Source organism: Aulonocara sp. 'chitande type north' Nkhata Bay, linkage group LG11 (genome assembly GCF_057382095.1).
Source record: "Aulonocara sp. 'chitande type north' Nkhata Bay isolate Kocher_YH1m ecotype deep benthic linkage group LG11, A_spYH_male_GT1.1, whole genome shotgun sequence".
Lineage (NCBI taxonomy): Eukaryota > Metazoa > Chordata > Actinopteri > Cichliformes > Cichlidae > Aulonocara > Aulonocara sp. 'chitande type north' Nkhata Bay.
Window position 1 is genome coordinate 23,864,307 of NC_141354.1, and position 25,688 is coordinate 23,889,994.

The window sequence follows — 25,688 nt, forward strand, 5'->3', positions numbered from 1 at the left end:
GCCTTATATCCTGTCTTCTTTATTTGACAAGCATAGAAGCATAAAGTAATTACACAATAAAGTTATTTTTATTTGGACAAACAACAAGTTACATGTTAGAGATACAGTGGCCACTAACAGCTAACTAAGGCCAGTCTTTTACCTCGTTCTTCTACTATCAAGGTAAAACCTAAGGGTTAGTCGTCTCTTCAGAAAACATGAACTAAAGTGTGTGATTACTGCATGTAAGCTTATCTTGAGATATCTTTTTTCCACAAGACATCTCTTTTTTCAAACAATACAGCTTGCTTTGTCATTTTGAAACCACATACCAGCAGAGATGCAGAGCAATGATCAGGGAATGCAGGTAGAACGTTTCTGAACTGATAAAAGACATGCAGCTACTCAAAACGTGTATGTCACGGGGACAGCAAGTAGACAAGCCGAGGTCTCGTTCTCCCCAGCCACCTCGTCCAGTTCATCAGGGGAAACACAGGGGCATTCACAGGCTAGAGTGTCCTGGGTCTACCCTAGGGTCTTGAAACACCCCACCTAGGAGGCCCCAGGAGGCATCCTAGTAAGATCACTGAACCACCTCAGCTGGTTCCTTTCAATGTGGAGGAGAGAGGTCTACCCTCAGCCCCCCTCAAATGACTAACCTCCTCATGACATCTCTAAGGCAGAACCCAAACCTCATTCAATGGAAGCTCATTTCTTCCACACATATCTGCAATATCATGCTTTTGGTCACAATACAGAGCTTGTGGCCATAGGTGAGGGTAGATTGAGAGCTTCACTTTAGCACTCAGGTCTCCACCAAACTCCAATCATGATAGCAAATACCACTGCTTGTTGTAGGTATAATAACAAACTGCAAAAATTAGACATCTAAAGCTAAAACCTATAATATTTAAGTTAGAAGATTCCAGCATTCTGGTCAGTTAGGGCATTTGTAGTACATGTATGAATTTCCTTTGGGCAGTCCAGTTTCCTGGGCCAGAGACATGTATGTCAGGTTAATTGGTGACTCTTAAATGTCCATATATGTGAAGATGCTAAGGAATCAGGGTTCCGCCCTCTCCTTAAACTATCAACAGTCTTTGACAGCACTGATTATGTCATTTTACTGACAGATTATGGAACTGGGTGGTACTCAAATGGTTCTCATCAAACGTATCTAACTAGCACTTCAGAACTGCATGTCCTCAACAGGACCACTCATGTGGGTCCCCCGGGGCTCAGTGCTTGGTCCAATTCTGTTTTCTTTATATATGTTAGCCCTGGGTCATCTCCTACCATTGCTATCGCGGTTGACTTTTGATAACTGATTGAAGGTTTCATATTTCTTACAGGCCCAGAAACACTCAGTGGTCCAAGATTAATGACACCTTACCTGAGAGGGCAGAGATTTCTGGCACTACTCTTCAGATTTCCCGTCTTAGCCAATCACACAACGGGACATACCTGTGCCAGGCCCAGAACGACTATGGTCGTGCTGCTGATCATTACACGCTGTTGGTATATGGTGAGTAAAGATCACTAACAGTGAATTTGCTGTCCATTTTCTTAGTTTTAAGACAAGTGCTTGCAAAGTTTGCTCCAGTGGTTCTTTTTATGTCCCTTAAGTTTTAGTACCTGAGGCTGTAGTTAACGGTCCTGAATAATTTTATGTTCAGTGGTTGCTTTGTTAAGCTTCTTATTTCTTTTCTTATTCTTTGATAATATTTTAGAGAAGTCTTTTAAATTGTATTGATTCTTTTATCTTCCCTGAGTATTTGGAGTCTGGCTATACTGTCAGTGGGTAACAAACCCACTACAGCATGATGCTTGTCTCATTTTTCTTTCAGCTTTATTTGTTTTTTTGATTCGGACACAGCAGGAAACCTTTGCTAAGCCTGCTGTGCAATTGATTTCACAGTGCTATTGATTCCACGAGGAGACTAGCATGCACAGATACTAGTCACCAACATTATTATTCTGGCTATCGCTTGTAAAGAAGCAGCTTATTATCTCCACTGTGACCCAATCTTCTCTTCAAAGAATTCAAAATAACTTATCTTCAAGTGCAATAGCTAAAGATACAAGATATTTTGACAACTAATGAATTTCACAGTGCGTAATGACACGGACAAGACAAGGACAGAAGTTGAAACACAGTGTGCAGTGAAAAACCTGTTGGAATTCTTTTCTTGTTGCATGAACAGAGGTTTTAGAGGGGAGGAAGATGCTGGTAAAATGGCTTTGTTATTACGATCTGCAAATAAATTCACTGGTGCTACATTCCCAAAGTGTATGTAGTAACCTGTTCTAGTAAGCAAGCTCACAATACCCGTCTATAGTCTTACAATGGCCCCCAGTAGATTTTAGACTTTGTTTTAAGCACTAAATGGAGAAGATCCAGATTGTTTATCTCAGCTGCTTCTCTAACACACTGCTGAGATGTATACTACTAGGAAGTTCAACAAAGCCAGGCTGGCTTAACAAAACCCCAAATCGCAGTTGGAGCTGGTATCACAACAGCGCGATGGGCATTTCACGCGTCACAAGAGTCCACTTCCACACAACGTGATCTTTGAGAATGCCTCCTACTCCAGTTGAGATATTATAAGGTGATGATGATAAAACAGTGATATAAATCTATAAACAATATAAAAAAATCTAACAGTCAATCGCAACACTGTCACAAATAAAACAAGAGATTAATGCTGCAGAAAAATCAATAAGCTTGGAATTAAGTGCGCAGAGTGAAAAAACAAAGAGCAAGTTAATTATTTTATCGCCACGTGTGCTTTCAATGTTGCTGTCTGTTTCTAACGTGACAGCCACGCTTTAGAGCTCAAGAAAATATAAACTGGATGCAATAAAATATTAAAGGTTACCATTCCACAGCCTAATAATGGAGATGTGGAAATTGCTTTGGTTTATCGACAGATCAAAGTGGAATTCATTCTATTGATGTGTTTTCTGTGTTCTGGTAGCTGCAGTTTCATCAGTGTAAAACAGACTTAACAGTACATTAGAATCAAGTATACAAACATTTATACATTTATTCATACCAACTGAATATATGCACATTCGAGCGACAAAGCGATGCGGCACCTGGGTTGCTGTAACTTTACAGCAGGGCTTCATGTATGATGTTAGTAAGGCGTGGCTTAAGAACTTGCACATATGAAAAAAAGGGAGAATCTATGTTGCACTTAAAACATGCTGTATATATAAGAATCAGTGTGAAAACGTCTCTTTTCACAGATTTTAAACCCAAACTCTGATTTTAAACTCAACACAGCTCACTTACCAGTTAGCGCTGTTAGCATTCTGTGATTGCAGGTTCAGAGTTTCTTAGCTATTGCACACAAGATTGAAGACTGTGGAGTGCGATGTGACCCCTGTGTCCAAAGCAAATGTCTCCCAAGTGAGACAAATGAAGAGACTTTGACTTTGATAAGCCTACATACTACATACTAAAACCATGAAATTAAGATGTTATATTTTTTTTAAACTGGAACTCTTTTAAAAAATCAGCTAAAGACTTATTTGTTTATGTAGCGTTTCTGTTTTATTCGATCTTATTGATAATGCCTACTTTAATTATCAGCTTTTGTTTCTTCTGTTTTATTCTGTGTTTTTGTTGCTCTTTACTATATTTAAAACTTCTGTTATTTTTTGTGATTATTTCTAGTTTTTATGTAATTCTATTTTGTTTTACAGCACTTTGTAACTCTGTCTCTGAAAAGTAATTTATAAAAAACATATTTGTTACTAATCCACTTACTTGCTATGCTAGTCCTTATTTTCAGTAATAAGGACTGTGCGTGTGCGTGTGTGTGTGTGTATGTATGTGTGTATGTATATATATATATATATACACATACATATATCACATTACACTGTTAGATGTTCAGCACGGCCAAATTTCCAGATAATGAGGTAAGCATAAGTCCAATTAATCCCTTTGAGCTGAAACCTCAGGCATCAGATTGCTCTAAATGTTTGGTTTCAGCTACTTGTGGCTCTGTATCATATCAGTGAGAGCTGATATCCTTATTAGGGTCATTTGTAACCACAGCTCTGAGCGTAAGCACATCACTTTCCTACCTCTGTTTGTGAGGGGCAGCTGATCAAATGAAAGGGTGACTTGAAGGGAGGGTGACGAAGAGGAATTAAAACAGCTTCACCAAGGCTCAAAATAAATAAGCATATTTTTTTTACATGTGTAAATGTTGCTAGCAGAGTTCAATCATACAACTGTGGAAATGAACACAGCAGTTATCCCTTATTAATAAAAGGCGATGCTAGCGATGCCGCTTGCAACATCACATGAATATCTCGCACCACTTCTTTTCAGGAAATATGACAAATTGGCTAAACTTTCTCTCTGGCTTAGAAGTACATTTGAAAAGAATATGTTTAAAGTTGTGTGATCCAAGAGAGTAAGAACTCTGTAAAACTTGCAATCAAATAAGGACAAAACAAGATTTGTGAAATTTTAACAAGACTGCAGCAGTAGGGCTGAATTGTAAAGCAAGCTCGTCATTAGCGGCTTATATGGATTCATATCCAATGCATTTGTGGTTTGACCTAATTACGTGCACACCACTGTCACTCAGTAGGTTTGCCCTTTTGATCTAACCCCCCACTCCCCCACTGGCAGCTCCTGTCATGTCATTCTAGCACCTGGTTTGAAGATCAGAAGCAGTGGGAAGAATGAAGGGAGCTGAGACATCATATCTTATGTAACATTCTTAGGTTGCTTTTAGTTAGCGCACCCTCGTCTATCTATCTTTCTCACTGTTGCACTAGCCATCGCTTTCTTTTCCACACCGAGTGCACTTTTGTACAATAATCAGATGACACACATAATGGCAGCTTTCCACAGACATCACGGGTGGCAACACTGGCAAGATGAAAGATGACATCACCACCAGCTCTCCTTTCTCTCGCACTTATTCTTTCTTTCGTTCTCTCTGTTTCTCTATTCAAAAAGGTTAGACATGTCGAGCTTTGATGTGTGTTGCCACCACTGTAGAAAATGTTCTGTCTTTTTCCACTTCACCATTTCCTTAGCAGTCGTCTCCATTTATTTTCCTCTGTGGCATTTTTTCCTCAAATTTCATCATTTATCTTCTTTATTTAATGTCGTTGCTCTGTGCTGCTTGTTAATTTGACATATCGCTCTTTTTTTTCTTATCCTTTCGTTTTGTGAATAAAATGATACTTTCAGATCAAGGAATCTGGCCTCAATAAAAATCCATAAAAGACAGGAAATCCTCATAAACAACATAAGCCTAGCTTCAGCTCCTTTGTGCTGCACCATAGATTTTCAGCAATCAGCTTCTTAAGTCCTCTCGGTGTGCCCTGTATCAGTGGTAGGTTGCTGTACTTCAAAAAAAAAAAAAAATGTAGTCACCCACTGGGCAGATTGTTTTAAACCTTATCTCAAAGAGCTCAGAGTTGTTGATGCAACCATCATATTAAGCTGTAGGCAACTGAAAGTCGCACTTGATTTTCCCGAATGTCACAACTAATAATCCAGCTAATATGGTGAAAATTATTTCTTGAGAAATGTCAAACGTATCCATTGAATTCAAGCTCTAATGTTTTCGGTAATATGTGTGTCTTTGTAAATGCCGCAGAACTTAAATGCACGCTTTACTGTACATTTGTATTGATGTAAATAAACCACCAAGGATGATTTAACATAGTGCTGGTGACATGCTAGCTTCTGAAAACTAAATGAAAGTCGCCAATCAATAATAAAAATGATGGGATTTAATGCTATAAAACACAAGATGAATCATAACTCCAACATTTTACGCAGCATGTGCTTTCTTTCATTCCAGCACCCACATTGTTTAAGTAGGTGTCATCATCTGTTTCTTTCATTCAAATAATGATTAACTTATTTTGTAGCGAGGATCTTCACTTCTTCCCAAAGCATTATGCAGATCAAAAGAAATGCAGTTTTACTGGTGTATTGATGTAGTCGCATGCTTTACCTTTTCAATCTCTCTGAGGTTATTTTCTTTTTTCTGTTTGAAACACTCTTGTTATTCACCTTTTCCCATTATAACTTGCTGTATTCTGTTCCTCAATGTCATTTTTTCCTTGTGATTTCAACTGTTCTCACCTTTTTAGCACCTCCTGTCCACTTCCTTTTCCTGTCCCTGCTCTTCAAACACCATCACTATTTCTCACTTGGCCACCGGTCTGCCCCTTATTCTAGGTTCAGCTGCAGTTCAGTCACTTTACCAAAGAAGGCCTTGCTCTCTGAGAAGGCGACACGGAGCAAACTGGGTGTAAAGTAGTGAGAAGTTGGATTGGGGGAACGGGGGTAGGGGGGTGTGATGGAGAAATGAATAGGGGGAGATGAAGGACGATGGAGGTTGAATGCAGGTTAACATTCAGTACCACGGCTTGTCAAATACACGAAATGTCAGTTTAGCTGGCTCCCAGCCTTCCCACAGGGAATCCCTGGGTGCACTGGAGGAGGAAGTGCAGGCAAAGAGGGGATGATGGAAGATGTGTGTTATAAGGTATGAGTCAGCAGAAATGAAACCATTCTGTTACAGGTGCAAAGAAACTTGTTCATCTCTATGTCTCATTTTGTGTCAACCGTCCCTCTGCGAGAATTACCTGCCATCAGGGTCTGCAGCCTGAGCTTAAACTCAGGCAAAAGGGCTTCAGATTTGTCGCAGGTGCTTTAAGTGCTGTCACTTTACAAAGAGAGGCAGGTTTAATGCTAGCCAAGGAGAATCGTGAGTGAGAGGTGGGAAACTCTCCAAGGGCCTTGGTTGTGCAAAGACATGATGCATTGAAGCTGAGCTTTATTGGACGAGTCACACATTCCTACCGCATATTACTCTGTGTGTGTTATTGAATTTTTATTCCTGTATACATGCATGTTTATGATTTAAGAGCGAGGTTTCTCAGAGTGCCCGGGGACCAATCAGAGGGCTAGGTAGCATTATATGGGCTGCACATTCATTCCTCCACAGTTTATGGCTATTTTCACACATGGTCTTCATCTCTGACCTTATATAGATATTACCCAAAATAGGTGTGAGCACAGATGTACTAAATCACAGTTCATGTGAGTCCACAGTGATCAAGGAAGCACCTTACCCAAGACAAACTGAGTATTTCAAGTATTAGAGCTAATGTTGCTTGTGGGTGCTTTTAACTCTTTTATTCTAGTGTTCATAACACACAAACACGTTTCTGTCTTCCTAATAGGACAGAGGGTGCTGGTTTGAAAGCTAGAAACCAGCACAAAAACGATTTACTGAAATTAAATGAAGAAATTAATCACCAACATAAACCACTATCCTCTAAACAGACACATTAAAACGTTAACTACCCGTGTGTGATGTCTGCATTTTTTTGTTATGGCTCTTAATTCATGCTGATTTCCTTAATTGACACACTTTAAGAAGCCTTGATTTAGAGAGAGTGAGATATTTCCTGTTGCTGTGCATGTAGGTGTGTGAACAAATTAAAACAATGAAATTAACTTTCTGCAGCATTCAGGAGGCCACTATTGATGTAAATGTGAGAAATTTCGAAAGAATGAGAAAGCAAAGGCACACGCACACAAACACACAGTCTCGGAGCGAGTATCTGTAAAATCCTAAAAGGATGTGGCCTCTGTTGGGTGTTTCATCTCTGTGCCACCATTGTTAAGTAGAAATTGGATTTTTTTTTTTTATGTGTATGCGCAAAGATGCATGAGCATGCGAGTGCCTGTGACGGGGAGGAGAATGTTGTTGATTGCCTGGTGAAAGCCCAAAGGGCTTCCTTATGTAATTGAACTTAGTTGCTGCACTCAGATGAATCGCCAAGCCAATAAAACCTATTAGAATTGAATTGCATGAGAGAGTGTGCAAGATGGAGAGAGAGAGAAATGTCTCTCTCCATCTTGGGGAAATAAGTATTATAGTTTTCATATACTTAACACATGTGCATGCACGTGTATGCATGTGAGGGTGCTCGTTTCTGTGAAATACAGAAAGAAGCGAACAGTGGGAAGAATGCAAACTGGAAACTGATTTACAGAAAGTTGCATGGAAAGCAAAGCAAGGGACAAAAAGATGAAAGGGTGGGTACACGGTGAGATAGAGAAGGATATTAGGTGACCAGGGATTAGTCTGTCTCCTCGACTGTTGTAATGAGCCGTCAGGGTAATTGGAATGAAAAAAAAAACAGACCTCCACTTAATGAAGAGAGACTTTCAAAAAAAATAGAATGAGAAGGAAAGTGTAAAAAGGTTAGAGGCAGGGGGCCGAAGAAGCTAGACTGAGATAAAGCCGAGTCGTTTTAGTTTTAAAAAAGAAAAGCTTCAGTGCTATTTTCTTTCACTTGTGACAATGCACCTGACATCCAAGTAAATTTTCTATGAGTTTTCAGGTAATCAGTGTCGACCTTTATGGTCACAGTAGTGGACCTTCGACCAATGTCTAAGCACTCAGTGCGCTAAAAGATAACTGGCTAGACAAGCAGTGCTTTGCTAAGCCCTTAAAATAAAGAACACTGAACATGAAAGAATAACAGGGCTCATCCAAAATGGTGGTACCGTATCCTCAGGCGCACTACTGTGAGAATGAGATACGAGGAGAAACGTCATTATCGCAAGTGCCGCCTCATCCATCCCTCGAAATAACATGGGCTGTGTGCCTGATTGGCAGGCGTATAGTGTTAATGAATAACAATATGATGTGGGGGAAAAAGGACGCTATCGGCCAAGAGAACGACAGCTGTATGGCATTCTCCTTAATTAAGTTGAAGAGAGGCAGTGAGGGAACGCAGTCACAGAGGAATGAAACCAGAGAGCCAGCTGAGGCAGCCAAATGAAGGGAAGTGGAGAAGTGGACAAAATGGGTTGGGGAGCGAGGGTGAGGGAAAAAAAGAGTTTTGTTGATAAAGAAAGAAGAAAAGATGAGTGAGACTGAAAAAAATAAGAAAAAAGTTTAAAATAGTGAGCGGGGAACATTTATTTTTTCATGATAGTCAAAAGAAATTAATCAGTGACCAGTTAATTGGTGCAGTGACCTCAGCAATTAATCTTCCGCTCTTAGGCTCAAATGAAATCTACATGCATCCACACACACACATACAAAAGCATATAACATACAGCAACTCATACACTAAAGAGAGATTTAAGTAAATTCTATTTTCTATCAAATTCGATTTGTTCCACTCTCCATTTTACTTTATTTTTCCCGCAGATAACTCTTCATCTTTTGCACAAAATACATTATGCATCATGTAAGTCACGAACACAAGAGAACACCAAGGCTAGTCTTGAAGAAAGGGAAAAAAGGCAGTAGTGGGGGAGGTATTGTGCTGACATAAGAGGAGTGCAAAAAGAGATTGATGATCTCAGGGCCGGTGGGAGAAAGAGAGAAGAGACAGAGGAATACTTACCAATAAATTACTCCTGAACAGAAAGGGCAGCGTGTGTGCATGTGTGTGTGCAATTAGGCATTTGTGTATAAGGACATGTACACTGAGTATGCGTGTTTTCATGCACAAGTGCATTTTCCTCTATTACAAAATAACTTCAGTGTGTGTGTGTGTGTGTGTGTGTGTGTGTGTGTGTGTGTGTGTGTGTGTGTGTGCCCTACACTGAGCACATAGACTTCCTTGCATGTTGCAGTTTTATATAAATTGTCTGATGAAGTGGCGTATTATTCATTCTGAAAGTGCTGATGCACACACACTCACGCCACCATCTCCCTTTTAGTTCTTGTCAGCCATTATTTTTATCTTTAACAGCACTGAACTTGTCTTTTTCTACCTCTCTACCTACCATTGTGTCTTAGCCATTGATTTGGAGAATGTGTCAAGATCCAAGCTATTGTTCAGCATTGAATGAGACAGTCCCTGCATGGCACTGTTCTATTGGGAATGCATCTGTCACAGACAATGTCTCTGTCTCTCCTGCCATTGTACCATAGAAAATGTGTCAGTGATAGAGAATGTGTTCCTATATATTCCAATTGCTTCACAGATGAATGCCAGTCTGCCAGGTGTAATTCTCATCAGCTGCCACTTTAAAGCATGTTTTTCACATCGTGAGCATCTTTAACCTCCTTAGCTGGTATATAACCTGCCAAAGAACATTGGTAATGTGTTTGTTTATCACTTTTCATGGGTCAGAATATATTTCTTCTTGAAATCTGCATACATTTTGGGGGAAAATGATTACTAATGTTGATATTTTAGTGTTTGAAACAACTGCAGCCACAGAAACGAAAGAAGCATGTGTCATGTTTTACATCCAGTACTAACTTTACTACAAAACACCTTTTAAAATGTCCCTCTGTGTTGTATTTGTATGTCTGTGTTTATCCCATTCCCTGTCTGCCTGTAGATAATGTGTCTGTCACTACCATGGTCCCTTCCACTCCTACTCCTACCACCCCACCAATCACCTCCCATTCTACCACCCCAACCCTCCTACCACCCACCTTGGCCCTGGATCCAGAAGGTAACACACATGCATATCTTTCTTTTCTGGCTTTGCTGCACCCCAATGGGAAAACAGATAACTATGACCTGCAAGGAAGAGATCACATCTGGGTTAGCCTAATTCTTTTCTCCAAAATGACTATACTTAAGTTTAGGGGTTTTTTTTCTAGCTTACCTTTTAAAATTTATTATGGATTTACTACAGAAAATTTTTTGTATTTTTAAACATGGAGCCAAAGAACAGTATAATTAGTAGACTATAATCCCTTTGAGCAGTTGTCCACATCAAAGTAGCAGTACTTGTTGTTGCCACTGAAAGCCTCATGCTTTCTATACATTCTATCTCTTTCATTGTGGCCATTACTAAGGTGTTCAAGTGGATTGTCATTTAATTGCAGGATTTCAGCCCTATTCATTGTCCCTCCACATTTCCCATAGCACTGTGATGCAGTGCTACATGGATTACACTGAAGACTTTTCACAGTTACGGGTTACCATTCTTTTTGTCCCATAATTTAAGCTAAACTGCCAAAAAAAAAAAAAAAAAAAAATATATATATATATATATATATATATATATATACACACACACACACACACACATTATAAATATATATAAAATGTATTCACAAATGTAGATAGAAGACAGAGTGCCTAATCTCTCTTGGGTTTCTCCCTAGTCGTTCTTGTGACCCAGCTCTTGCAGGTCATAGTCGCTGCATCTCTCGCCCTGTCATTTCCTTCTCTCCAATGGTGTCCTCCACCGCCCTACCTATACTCCACCTCCCTCCACTCACACATGCAGTCGCACACACTGTACTGCTGCAACCTTCCTTTGCCCTGCATCCACATGAGCGACCCGCCTGCAGACGCTTGGGTATGCACCATGCGCAACCATCTATTCTCTCTTCTCTCATCACTAGCTCTTTGATGCTCCCCCCGACACGCGCTCATTGCCCAGTCAGCATTTTTACACGTGTGTGTGTGTGTGTGTGTGTGTGTGTGTGTGTGTGTGTGTGTGTGTGTGTGTGTGGCCTAAGCAGGATTCCATGGTGCTGTTTTTTTTACCGTTAATGAATCTGCATTAACAGTTAGCAACACACCTAGTTTTAAGCTGACTAATGTTAGCCTATGGCAGGATCAGAAGGTGCTACACAAACCTTTATCTGCTTATACACACACAGACTCACAAATGTACATCAAAAGAGAGAAGGAGAGCATGAAAGTAGAAAAGATCAGGGATCCAGGTGTTTGTAATCATATTTGCTCAGATGAGTGTTACGCTGCAGCTATAAGCATGGTTGCTGTGTGCATATTTATAACTGCACACTCTCATTCAGTACGCCGTATCTTTTTTCGTCTACAGAATCTAATTATCTCATTCACTCACAAAAGCACATGCTCACTGTTTTCGTCCTGCTTTCCACACCTTCAGCTCCTCTCTGTCTGCTCTCTGTTTTTTTTAAAAGGAAAGATGAAGCAAAGAGAACAGGAGCATTCTTCTTGTTCTGCTGTTGCCTCTGTCACTATCCGTGACAGGTAGAGGTTGTTCACCTGCTGGGCATGTGTGGAGATGTCATAAAGGGTCTTAAGAAAGTTTCTATTTGGACAGTTTTGTGGATGTTTATTCAATGTGGTGTATCATAAGGACTCCTTAGGGAAACAACTATTTTTTTTAGTCAGTCATTTCCTGTGGTGCTTTGGGCCACTGAGGATTAACAACATATTTTTGGAGATAAAGACAGATCTCTTGAGTATACCTGTTTTTTCTTTTGTTTTGCTTTTCTTTGGCTCCTAAGAAATATTCCTTATTCTCACTGTGTGTCCTCAAATAACTAATATTCATTTAAGTAATAAATATAGATGCAAGTCTTTTGTCATCCACAAAACCAGAAAAGTGATGCAAGTTGCTCAGTAAGACATTTGTCCAAGAGATGCATGTAGAGAAAGGATTTTTTTTTAAGTCATTGATCCTCAGTTTTCTCCTTTCTCTTCTTTTCTTTCACCTCTCCCACAAGTCTCTCTTCTTCTGCTGATATCTATCTGTTAGCACTGTATTAATGATTCATGTTTTAATTCCGCTCTATCAAGGTTCAAGATCTGCATCAATAACTCTGTGTCCTTGCATTCTGTTGGCTTTACCAGCTCTTACACTGACCATCAAAAGGCTTTTGTTATCGCCCGCAACTCAGACACAAGTCCAGACTCAAAGACATATGTTTTATTAATTTTTTCACAACAACAAAGAACGAGACAACACAGACAAAGCAAGACAGAGATGCATGGGCTTCATCTGCAACACTTATGAGTTATATTTTATACATGCTAGTAATACCATGTCAAAGAGCAGACAAAAACTATTTCTGTGATTCATTTGCAATATGCCACTAAAAGCATCAGCAGGATTAAAAGAAGTTGCATTTGGAGTCCAGTGGATGGTGTAATGGTATGTTGTGGTAATATGACACAAGTACATATTTATGAACTAAAAAAGTCTTATACCACTAAATAGAGTATACCCATGAGAGGATATTCATCATAGACATAAATCCATACATTCACTGGTGATTTTGTTAGGTACACCTGTCCAACTCCTTGTTTTAGCATCTAATCAGACAATCACACAGCAGTAGCACAATTAATTTAGGCATTCTAGACATGATCTAGACAACCTGCTGAATGAAAGAGAGCATGAAAATGGAGAAGAAAGGTGATTTGAGTGACTTTGATCATGGTTGGTGGTGCCAAATAGGCTGGTCTGAGTATTTCAGAAACCACCGACTGGGATTTTCACACACAATCATCTCTAGGGTTCACAGAGAATCATCCAAAAAAGAGAAAATATCTTTCTGAGAAAATGCCTTATTGGTGCCAGAGGTCAAAGGAGAATGGCCAGAGTGCATCAAGAGGACAGGAACTCAATAGTAACCCAAATAACTACCTGTTACAACGAAGGTGTGCAGAAGAGCGTCTCTGAATGCACAACACATACAACCTTGAAGCAGATGGGCTAAAGCAGAAGAAGTGGTTCCCACTGGGTGTAATTCCTACCAGCTACAATTTGGCATGTCTGATGAGTCTTGATTTCTGCTGCGACAGAATGTGGTGTAAGCATGGATCCAACCTGTCTCGTATCAGTGGCTCAGTCTCCTGGTGTAGTGGTTTAATGGAGTGTGGAATATTTCTTTAAAACAACTTGGGCCCAGTAGTACCAAATGAACATGTTTAAACACCAAAGCCTATCTGAGTATTGTTGCTGACCAACTCCATCCCTTTATGACCACTGTGTCACCATCTTCTGATGTTTCTGATGCATCCAGCAGTACACCATACCATGTCACAAAGCTCAAATCATCTCCCTAAGTCCACTGTACTCAAACGGCCTGCCCAGTCACGGGATCTTAATCCAATAGATCATAACCCAAAATATCTATGGAACGTTTTTAGCACCCAGTTGAATCTATGCCATAAGAATTAAAGACAGTTCTTAAAGAAAACCAATTCAACCAAGTACTAGCAAGGTGTACCTAACAAAGTGTTGGGTGTATTAATGTATGTACTAAAAATGGAAAAATGAAAGAGTAAGTGGTTATTAACTTTGACATGAATATGCATAGGTTCCTTAACATATGACATCTACATACAAACAAAAAGTACCTTGCCTGTGTGTGTGTGTGTGTGTGGGGGGGGGGGGGGGTCAGAGTGTGACCCCATTAATGACTTCCCTAAACCTGCTGGTCTGGAAGTCCAACAGTTCATCTAAACAAAAGGCACTTAGCCTAAAACAGATATAGCCACGTTTATCCTACCATAAAACAATAAAACAAGGTACGACCTCTTCCCATGCTCCCAGGATGTAGGTGTGCATTCCAATGCACACCAAGCCTTTGCAGCCTGCTAAAGATCACACATCCTATCACTACACAATTGATTATACACCTCTAAGCATATATGGTTAAATATTTCTAAGCATAAATGACAATCAACAATACAAAACACACTCCTAGCTTATTTTGCTTTATTATGTTCTGTAAAAATGCAACAGCACATAGGTTCATTAGTGCTCAAAACTAAAAAATGTTTCTTTGTGCCAATGTGGGAGTCAGGGGGCCTTTTCTCCATCCAGTGAAGAACAATTCACATCCTTGCAAGAAGCACACATTTAAAGTTAGCTCTCTGGTGGATAATTAGAGCTGTCCTGTAAATTCAGGAGAAACAAGGCTGATTCCAATTATCTTAATTCTCTCTATCTCTGCATCTGTGCATGTAAATACCTGAGTGTCTTTTTTTGTTGTTGTTTTGCCAGGATGTACTACTGAAATTGTATAAAGACACACATAAACACAATCATTTCCTTTGGGTTTAGCTAAATGATCTGCAACAGGTGCAACTAACAATAAAGCTTTTGACTTTTGAGTAATCTTAATTTTGACAAACTGCTTAAAGGGCAGCACGGTGGCACAGTGGTTAGCACTGTTGCCGCACAGCAAGAAGGTCCTGAGTTCAATTCCAAGATCAGGCCGGGGTCTTTCTGTGTGGAGTTTGCATGTTCTCCCCGTGTCTGCGTGGGTTCCCTCCGGGTACTCCGGCTTCCTCCCACCGTCCAAAGACATGCAGCTTGTGGGGATAGGTTAATTGGATAACCCAAATTGTCACTAGGTGTGAATGTGCAAATGAATGTGAGTGCGAATGGTTGTTTGTCCCTGTGTGTTAGCCTTGCGACAGACTGGCGACCTGTCCAGGGTGTACCCCGCCTCTCGCCCTATGACAGCTGGGATAGGCTCCAGTGCCCCCCGCGACCCTGAAAAGGATAAGCGGAAGCGAATGGATGGAATGGATGGATGCTTAAAGGGGAGCATGACATCTCAGAGCACTAATCGTGTGTGTGTGTGTGAGAGAGAGAGAGAGTGTGTGTGACTTAACAAATTCTTCTATTGTCATTTGACTGTTTGATTGATTGACCGATCAGATATCAAATGACAAATCTTTTCAATACTAACATGCACTTCTTTCATCATTTCTCATTTTAGCCGTCATTATTTCTTACCACAACTGCAACTTTATACTGCAAATTTTCACATAATTTGTCTTTTTCCAGGTTTTGAGCTCACTTAACTCATTTTGCGGTGAAATGTTTGCTTTCATTTCTGACGACTGCACTGCTTGAGGTGTAAACACAGTTTCCCTCATTCAAAATGCATTGTACTCTTGACAGGTTCCTGAATGGAGTGGTTTTGCAGTGGCTGACATAGGCTACTTATTCCTTTATTCAGTCTCCTCATTTCTTCACCCTTTTCTCACTCATTTTGACTGTCTGGCATTCTGTGGAGTGAGTGGGGGGGTTATGAAAGGTGATAATGCAAGTTCGGCTGAAGATATCGACTTCGCTTTTCTCGTGTCTTGCTCCCTCTTCCAAGCTGATGGAATGTGCTGCCTTTCTTTCTCTTTTATCTCGCCTGCTTTCATTTTTGATCCATTTCTCTCTTTTTTTCCCCTCAGTTTCTTTGCCAGCACTTTTCTTTTCCTTTTTCTCAACATTTCCCTTTATGCAGTCTACCCACACACACTATTTGTCTTTCTTGCTCTTCCTCAGATCCTGGTGCAGTGGTGGAGACTCACAGTGCAGTACCCTATGCAGTGATAGGTGGTGTTCTGGCGCTGCTGGTTTTCACTGTCATCTGTGTCCTCATTGTCACCATCTGGTGCTCTGTCCGACAGAAAGGTAATCCACAGACACACTCAAATTCACATATCAGGTGACACAAAAGTTACTCTCACAAGCATACCTCACATTTTTGGGAATCGGGGTATTTTATCAAATTTCCACAGGCATGTTTTCTCATTTCTCAACTTTCTGACTTAACGCGCTGTGAAAATATTATTGGATTCTAGTTACACTCAGAGTCTGTGAAACTCTGTGTAAAATTGTCAGCAGAAAGCATGCAGGACAGGATGCTCCTCTCCAGCCAGGCACTGTCTGTGATAAACAACCTTGGAAGAGAAAAGGTTGGGTGGGAAATGTAGGTGTGGTCCCCAGTGTTTTATGACTACATGTTAGTGTATCAAGGCTCATCTATTAAAGCAGAGTCGCCGCGTTCCCTATCTTTTTAAGTGCCCTCTGTTGGCAGCCACGTACTATGCACTAAAGCTGCCAAGAAATGATCTAGGAATAGTGCAGCAGGCTGCGACCAGGGTAACTTACCCTATGGCTAGACACACCGTCAGTCAACAGTCAGTATGGCTTGACCGCCAATCAGCATGAAGACAGGACCATTACAACCAATCAGTGTTGAGACAGGGTATTAGGGCTTTGTCTTGGTCCCTTGTGACTGTCAACATGCCAGTCAACCTCTGTGGTGCAACGAATAAGGATGTCAGTCACCCGTGGAGTGAAGGGACACTCCAGCATGAAGATGACTTGAGTGGTTCTTGCTCTCTACAAGTTGTACTACACAGATTCATTAATCATACAGACCTGAGGGTGGTAAAATGAGTTTAATGGGTTTTCTGAGTGACGCAAACGTGCCATTGTTCTCTTGCACCTAACTTTCCCTCCACCCTTTTCTGCCAATCTCTCTTCCCTCCCTGTCTTTTATTCTCTATTATCTTCTATTATCCTCCCTCTATTACCTCCTCTCCTTGTGACTCTTCTATTCACGCATCCATTCGCCAACTCTGATTTCTGCTGGTAGGCTCATACCGTACACGAGAGCCAATTCTTGCCTGGTATTGACCTAACAATCAGTTAACTAATGAATTAATCAGTCAAAGGTATGCTACGGAGTAATATTAGCACTGACTGGTTTGATTTTGCTGCATGGCACTACAATGATCATGACGCTTTGCCGCCTAACCTTCCCCCTACAATCTCCCTCTTGTCCTCTCTCTCTCTGTCCCCTGCTCTCTTTCTGTTCACTCAGGTTCCTATCTTACCCATGAGGCCAGTGGGTTGGATGAACATGGTGAAGTGCAAGAGGCCTTCCTCAATGGGAACGACGCCAGCCAGGGCAAGAAGGAGTACCTACTGTAGCCCTTCTCCTTCCCTATTCCCTTTTCTTCTGACCTCATACCCTTTCCCCCTTCCTGTCCTTGTGTCCCACCTTATATACAGTATACACACACACGCACGCACACACACACAAACACAAAATACAATGCGCCATAAGAGGCAGCCTTCTGAAAACGACTGTATACAGATACCGCACACAGCCAATCCATCCTGTTCCAGTCCACTCCATATACATCCTGTAAACAGACATAAACTAGGAGACAGACTGAGAAAAGAGAGCCTCTAGACCCACCAGCCATTAACGACTGTGCCATATACTGTAAGCTGGAGAAACTGGGGAAAATATAGGGAGTGAGAAAGGGAGAGAGGGTGAGGCCACAGAGTTAGGTGAATGTAGACAAAAGCGAAATGATGCCATAATTATTTTGATTGAGAGGGAAACGGGGAGCACAAAGAAAACCGGCACTCTGCCTGTGCAGCCGCCAAAGTGGAAAGGGAATTAGAGGCAGATGACTGCTATAATTCCCCGCCTGGAGAATAGAAGAATCCATTTCACAAAGCTCAATTTTTTAACTGACGGAGACAGTGGGAGCACTGTGTGAGAAGGGAGAGAGGACAAAGGGGAGAGAGAGAGAGTTGACCAGGAGCTTCTGAGTGCTTGATGCTTGAAAATGGATTTTTTTTTTTTTAATTGCCAAACCATCTTGGCTACACAGCTTAGCTAATATATAATTCCCTAACAAAACTAAACTGAGTCCCAGGAAGTATCCATACTTTATGAACAAACTAACTGTCCTGTTTTGCTATCCTTGTTGGGTGGCCTGCCAATTTGTAAAAAGAAAAAAAAAAAGAAGCATCTTTTAGTGTTATTTTTCCCCTCTCACTGCGACAGTGGAGGAAATGTGGTCCTCTTTTAATTTGCTTTGCGTTCACCTGTTACAATCCTCTCCCCTTACTCGTATATCTCTCGTTGTCTCTGTATGTCTCTCCCTCTATCACTTCTTCTTTGTTGGCTCCTAATAATGAAAGGATTAGTATTGGGCTGCGTTCCTGAGAAAGAAGAAAGGAATATGACTTGCTAAGGCATTAAAGAAAAGTATAATTATTTTAGAATGTCATTAAGAGGATAAAAAGGTTTAAAACTCTTAATAAGAGGGCCAAGAAGAATCAGAGTGAAAGGACTGAACGAGAGAGTAAAATAGAAGGCTTTTTTCCCTGAATGCTCAAACACATATGCAGATACATGCACACATTCATACGTACAGTAAAACACGTTGACAGTATACATATCTCTGAATTCCTTGTTTGTATAAAAAAGAACTTCGACATAAATTAAATTAAACTTTTAAGAAATAAGAAAACAGTTTACTACTGAAACGCATTATGAGCAACTATACTAACACAGAATACTAGCCTATAGAGGTGCAAAGCCGAACAAACTACTGTCCAGTGATCTTTAAAGAAAATGAAGAAAAGAATAAAAAAAAAACATTTGTCTTTATGAGAAACCAGAGGTCTTATTGATTTTCTATTAATTATTATTATTATTTGAACAATTATGATTGTTGTTACTGTTATTATTATTGCCGTTGTTATTATTATACTTGTAAATGTTAAAGAAATGTACACTTCCCATGGTTTGTTTTGGTTCTACTGTAGAGAAATTGCTGTCATTTTTCACTCTTTTCCTCTTATCTTTCCTCTCTTTCCCAGTCTTTCTCTCTCTTTGTCTCCTGTGCCTAGTTGTCTCTTCTCCTGTCTTTCACTCTTGTTGATTTTACCGTCCATGTGTCATTGTTGATATATAGCTAACTATTTCTTTATAGGGGAAAGATACAAAGCACGACAAAATAAAAAAAGAATCCAAAAATAACTTCGGGTATCAGACTGTTTTTTTTTTTTCTTTTTGGGAGAGGCTGGGGGCGAAGGGTGTTTACTGCATAATTAGCTGGTACTGATTTTGAAATCCTGTGAATGCAGAACAGGAGATGTAGCATATGATTAGATCAATGGGGAATAGTGGCGTTATAGGTGGGAAGATAAAGATGAAGGCAGCGGAGCTGGTTAAAACTGGCAGCTCTTTCAGAATAAACAAAACAGATGCTTGTGTGGCAGTGCTAATGAATCATGAGAGCAGATAGCAGGCAAGAAAAGGTGACAGGAGGGTTGATTCAGACGCACGCAGAAAAATATGACTCTGCCATTAACTTTCACGCAATCAATACCCGATTCTGTCGGGAAGCACTCAACATGTCCATCTGTGTGCAGGGCTAGATTTGAAAGCTGCTGGAGGTCGCAGGGTGATAGATCGATGTGTTTTCTTCTATCGATGGCAAAGCTCCTTGGTCGCCTGTCATAAAGACAGATTGTCAAACGGCAATCAAAGTAATGGACTTGCCAGGCGCTACCAGCATGAGTTGACACTCTGGCCAGCAAACAATTCAGTCGAAACTAGACATATCTTGAGTTTATGATGACGCAACAGTACCACTGGAAGCGCTTGCTATCAAACTCACTGTGGTCGATGAGTAATAAAACTGAGAATATTGCCCCTTTTTTATGTCTTAAAAAACAGAAGTGTGTGTCCTTCAAACAAAGGTTTCATCTGTTTGTTTTCCTGTGGGATACACAGCACTCAGTCTGGTTGTCTTTGTTGGTTGTTTGATGCTGATATTTCTGCTCGTCCTCACAGAGGGGAGAAAGAAAAAATAAAACTCTACAAAAAGTAAACTTTTTAGTTCACAGTTGTGTTTGTGTTCCCCTATAGAGTCCTCATAATCACACGGAAATTCACAGCATTGACTGTTGGCTGGGTAGGCTTTCTGGGAAACTAGGCTGGACATACTTATAACACAATTCATATGGTATTTCTGAAAGCAATACGACCACCACTGTGATCGTGGAGGGTGATTATCAAATCGAAAAACATAAAAATCGAAAAAGTGGAAAGTAACAAGCCATCAGTTCTTAATCCACTTCTATTTATGGCACGCAGTGAATGTACCAAAATATGGCTAATAATATGACAGGAAAAAGTATGAATAACTCATATAGCTTTTCTCTGACGTTGGTTTCACAAATTAATCCCCTGGAACGGGTTCACATCAGAGAATTTCCCATTTGTGAGAGTCATATTTCATTTTTACAATTTGCAGCTAATATTTGACTTCAGTTCAAAAGGAAAAAAAGTAATTTTATTTTACTGCCAACATGCATGATTGTATCAGTCCTTTCTCTTTGGTTTCACCAGCGACCCTAGCATGGCAAAGAGGTGACAGAGTAGCTTGAAGCGCAGGTTACTGAAGTTTCCAAGCTGCGTATAATCAGGAAGTAGGGAGCTTCCAAGCAGGCAAAACAATTGAATATGCACCTGTGCCAGGGAAGCTGGAGAAATTTAATTCTTCACTGAGTGATATTTTTTTACCCCAGACTTTACTACATTTCTTTGTCAATAATGTGTTCCAGGGAAAGGTTTTTTTTTTTTTTTTTTGCAATGACATGAAGCATACCAGTCTGTGTATTTTCTGAATACATTAAGATAAAACTGAAAGTGCTGAAGGATTTGAAAAGTGAGAAAATGAATAAAAAATAGGCACAAGGTCTATAGAAAGCTGGAGAGACAGAGCAGGTCTATGATCATGAGAAACAGGGGGGAAATGTAAATTAGGGTGACCATATTTTGATTTCCAAAAAAGAGAACACTTGGCCCAGCCAAGAAGAACTTCAATAATGAATGGTGAAATAAAAAATGTCATATAGGTTTTTACAAGTCAACAAGTGCAAAAAAGAGGACAGTTGGTCACCCTAATGTAAATGGCATGTTCACTGTCATACATATGTCCTATGCAGAGGGAGATGGATTGCTACTGTTTTCTCCATCACTGATTTCTTAATACTAACATGCTTCAAGATGAACAATCCAATTAGTGTGAATAAGGACCTTTTTATTACAAGAGAGAATCGTATTGTATTTACAAGTTTAATCAAAGCAGCCATGAAAATTGTGTCATAACCAGGTTAATTATGTTTTCCTTACAATCCCACCTTCTCTCTAGACCACTACTGAAGGTTTAATTAAATGCTGTCACTCATATATCTACATTACTGGTGGTTGGCTTAGTAGAGATTTAAAGCAGGCTTAGAATAAGACCCATAGGAAGAGCAGTCAAAGAAAACAGACATCTGTGATCAGGATAGTAGTTATCACCTAGAGACTTAATTTTCTCACTGACATTTGGTGTGGGACCTGATAATTAACTGGCCTGATCATTTGCTAGTTATGCATTATGTGTGTATACAAGGTTGCAGATTGCTTAAAAGCCAGCAACAAACAGAAATATGCCACATTTCTTCAGTCCACAGGTCATTTGTTTCCAATACTAACTATTTTTTACGCACACGAAACATGGAGGGAATGTTGCTCTATCTGCTGTGAACAATAGCCCAGATCTTCCAAGAATTTAGACCTCTGGGCACACTTTGGCTTTAAGGGAGTGTTTGGCTGAAGACCATGGAGCTGCCTGCATCGCCTCACACAGTGCTATACGTACAGATTTCCCTCTGGACTGGGCTACTGCAGGTGGAAGGTTGGTAACAGTTAGAGGGAATGATGCCTGTTCTCCCCCCATGTGTTTCCTAGGAGGAGTGAAAAGGATCTGGGGCACAAGACTGTAGAGCTGGAAGAGGAACAAGGCAAATATACGAACCCAGTGAGGAACATAAGTACTCGGGGTAAAAAGCAGGAGAGCGTGGATAATGTGGAGTGGCAGGCACAGCAGAACTAAAAGGGAGAGGGAGAGGGCCAGGGAGCGGGCCAAGCAGGAGTCATGTTTTGGGGGATCTGCATGACTAAAAGGAGTCTTCCTCTGCTTCATGCATAGCAGGTCAATGTAAATGGCCAGGAGCCAAAGCAAGGGGAGGATAAATGCCGTCATCCCGTGAACATAGACCAAGAATTGGGGACTGAGAATAGTGTCAGGAGCACAGAGTGTCCAGTGGCTGCTGTGAATCTCAGCATAGGTAAAGTTGCTCATGTCCTCCACATAAAATTTTGACAAGAAGCCTCCGTATGGAAGGTACTTCCCAATGACTTTGACGTCATACTTAGGGGGTGGGGAAGAGGTAAGATGGGGTGAAGAAGTTGTCCAGTTACCATCCAACTCAAGACCCACTGTGCCTGGGTCCGTACTGCTCGTGCTGGCGTTGAGGACATCTGTGCCGATGAACTGAGCAAAGGAGGAGAGAACAGAGGCCACCCAGCACAACAGAACTACACCCAGAGTTCGCTGACGAGTGACCACTGTGGAGTATCTGGCATCCAAAGACATGAAAAACAACAACAACATATTAGCGTGGAGTTAATACTGAGACTCAATAGTACTTGATAAGAAATTAGGACATCACCAAGATGATTGTAACTGACTCCTGTCTACCACCAACTCCAAAAATACAAAATGGCACGCCGTACATCTTTGAAGAAAGTATTTTCAGTCTAAAATGAATTTCTGATTTTCCATTCAAGTCCGAATTTGTGGGTCACTGTCGATCAAACATCTAAGAGCCTTGGAGCCAATTGATATTTACTCACCATCACTCACATCGCATCACAAGCAGTTCGCAATAAGAACATCTTTATGAGCACTGAACAAACAGGTTGTTTTACTACATACAAAGGTGTGCCTTGACTTTTTTTTCCCCCTTTTGCACTTATATTGATTTCTTTCTCTCATTTTTGCTAAAAGCATGCTTACAAATCTTGGTTGACTCTTGCCACCCACATATTCACCCTTTCCCACACATATACAAAAATGTATTAAACCACTCTTTTCATTTTTGAAGTTTTATTTTACTTTGAAAATGAGTCTTATATAAGAAATGTCTGCTTTTGTGTATTTTTTGTTGTGTGTGTGTGTGCGTGTGTCTGCTTAAACTTTGAAACTGAAATTGAAAACTTGTGTCCTTTTTCCTCTACTGATCAAACTGTTACGCTCACCTGTCTGCCAAACGATGGTATAGGTGGGTGTCCAGGGTAAGCAGTACCAACAGGAACATTGTAAACTGCCTGACCATCATAGGGCAACACACAAGGGTTATGCAGGTGTACAAACACTGGGAGCTTCGCAGGTTGAGTAACACGTTCAGAGGGAGTCCTGCTGCACCTCCTATGGCTCCGACGCAACCCAGACACAGTCGAAGACAGCATGAAACACTCCCAGGCTGGGGCCTGGCAATCTGGGATCCGTCTTGGACATCAGCCATCGTGCCCTTGCTGGTGACTGCCATGCAAAGCCGCACGCTCACCACAATTATAGATAAAGATAACATGCATTGGCATAGGGAATACAGCCACGTGAACTCCATGTCTGAGGACAAGTTTTAAGAAGACAAAGAAACAAAAATTTGTGTTTTTACAATTTTGAAAACAAAACAAAACAAAACACTGATGATAATGATGTGGGCAAACATAAATTCAAGAAAATACATATTGATGCTTTCTATGCAAATAAAACCTCCTACTCTACCTGTCACCTCTGCCCTGTGTTCCCATGTGGTTATTGGAGCCAAGACGGCTCCTGGAGCATCGCTTTGACTTGAATTGTAAAAGCGATGGTCAAACACACAGAGAAAGACAAAGAATAGAGGGAAAATAAATGAGAAAGGAGTGACAACGGATGGAGGAAATTGTAAGGTTAAGCAGTGGATTGTGGGTCAGAATACAAAAAACACTCAGCAGAGGGAGAAAAGTACAGTTGTAGAAGGATTTAGAATGTGATGCAAGTTTGTGCTAGGGGCAGAGAAGCAGGCAGAAAGGGAGTAGATATTTTGATAGGTATTGGAGAGCTGTAAACGTGTCTGGAGAGTGAAAAGGTCAGACCAGACCAGACTTGACAGAACTTCTCCATGTAGGATGTGAGCACCATGCAAACACATGACAACAAGCACCAAGCTGGGTGGCAACATAGAGTTACACGCTATGTTTTCTCATACCTTGTTCCAATGTTTAATGCACCTCTTTTCTCCCTCTGGCCCACCATATTTCATTCACAGACACATACTTCTTGAAGCACAAACAGTGCTAGACATTTATGCGTAAATAAATGGACAGCAACACTCAGTTACACAAGTGTGCAGTGCCAGTGCCTGATGAGTAATTTTCAGCAAATGTATTCAGACATGATTGACAGCTAATTTTAGTGCGTTTTCAAACAATAGTCTCCCAGAAAGCAGAGTAAATGAATATTGAAATAGCAGATTTGCTGCCTCAATGTGCCACCTGTCCATTCCATGTAATTAGTTTGACCTTTCTGAAACATTTGGTGTTAGTCCTCACTTCCATAATAATCATGACTGGCTAAAATAACCTCTTTATAACACTTCATAATCACTTTACACAGTTGTCTCCTGTCTTACTACTTGAAGGGGCTCAGCAAAATTGATTTACTGAAGTAATTAATGTAGTTCAAATCCACCTTGTGTGAGTTTTCAATTCAAATTAGTAGCTGGACACTCCCAGCGTAATGAATTGCCTTAATTAATCAATTAAGCTCTTTGAAAGTACATAGGGCCAAACTTTTCATCATGGCAACAGTCAATTTGACAGAGTTGAGAAATCAGTGGGTGCCAAAGAGGTGAATTAGATTAAAAAGGTACAGTTACCTGTTGTGAAGCCCCTGCGATGATGAGCTCTAACCTATCGTTGGTTATGACTTGGCTTGCTTTTTTATTCCGCTCAAGGATCTCTATCTCTCCCTCTCACCTCTCAGTCTAACTGTCTGCCCCCACTGACAGCATAAACCTGATTCATAAACCTCTGCTTATCAACCTGCCTTCTATCTCTCCCTTGTCTCTGCAAACATATCAATTGTGTCAATGTTGGAGCATGGCTGCCCTTTCCATCTGATTTGTGCAAAGGGCAACACATTCTCTTCCAGCCAGGGAACTATGTAAATAAGGTACCCCCCCCCCCCCCCCCCACACACACACATATATACATTTATTATGTTATATATGTAGTTTTCTCTAGATTTTTTTAAAATAAAGAGTAAAACACTATGCAATTCTTAACAGCTTGCTGTTCTGATGTAGCAGTTTACACTATCTATAGACACGAAAACAAATATGCAGGCAGAAGTGTATTGATGTCTATATACAGAAGTCTCTCTTGCCCCTATATATATATAATTAGAAACAAACAAACAAGCAAAATACAAGAAATCAAACTGTAAGATTG

The 25,688-nt window shown here is 40.5% G+C and overlaps 2 protein-coding genes across 5 annotated transcripts in view; one reads left to right on the plus strand and one right to left on the minus strand.

Annotated features, from left to right (window-relative positions):
* The window catches only part of cadm4 (cell adhesion molecule 4), a 186,421-nt gene extending 167,090 nt beyond the window's left edge, over positions 1-19,331 (plus strand). For 2 of the 4 annotated variants that reach the window (XM_086311223.1, XM_086311222.1), the window contains exons 6-9: positions 1,332-1,504; positions 10,352-10,468; positions 16,043-16,171; positions 17,370-19,331. In XM_086311223.1, coding sequence (XP_086167349.1) covers positions 1,332-1,504; positions 10,352-10,468; positions 16,043-16,171; positions 17,370-17,479 — 529 coding nt within the window. In that variant the 3' untranslated portion in view covers positions 17,480-19,331. Of the gene's footprint in view, positions 1-1,331; positions 1,505-10,351; positions 10,469-16,042; positions 16,172-17,141; positions 17,221-17,369 lie in introns of all 4 variants that reach the window. The other 2 variants (XM_086311224.1, XM_086311225.1) reach the window with 2 other exon arrangements.
* A 2,067-nt stretch (positions 19,332-21,398) lies between these two features.
* On the minus strand, positions 21,399-23,832 carry LOC147318987 (adenosine receptor A1). Its single transcript, XM_086309949.1, has 2 exons — positions 23,451-23,832; positions 21,399-22,768 (listed from the first exon to the last, which is right to left on the minus strand). The coding sequence occupies exons 1-2, from the start codon at positions 23,816-23,818 to the stop codon at positions 21,919-21,921; spliced, it is 1,218 nt and encodes a 405-aa protein (XP_086166075.1). The 5' UTR covers positions 23,819-23,832; the 3' UTR covers positions 21,399-21,918.
* Positions 23,833-25,688: the final 1,856 nt, after the last annotated feature.

What these genes read in the sequence shown, in the direction of transcription:
- LOC147318987 (XM_086309949.1), bottom strand. Translation starts at nt 23,818, where the DNA reads ATGGAGTTCACGTGGCTGTATTCCCTATGCCAATGCATGTTATCTTTA. An exon ending in TACCATCGTTTGGCAGACAG is followed by an intron (nt 22,769 to 23,450) that starts GTGAGCGTAACA and finishes TTTGGATGCCAG; the next exon opens with ATACTCCACAGTGGTCACTC.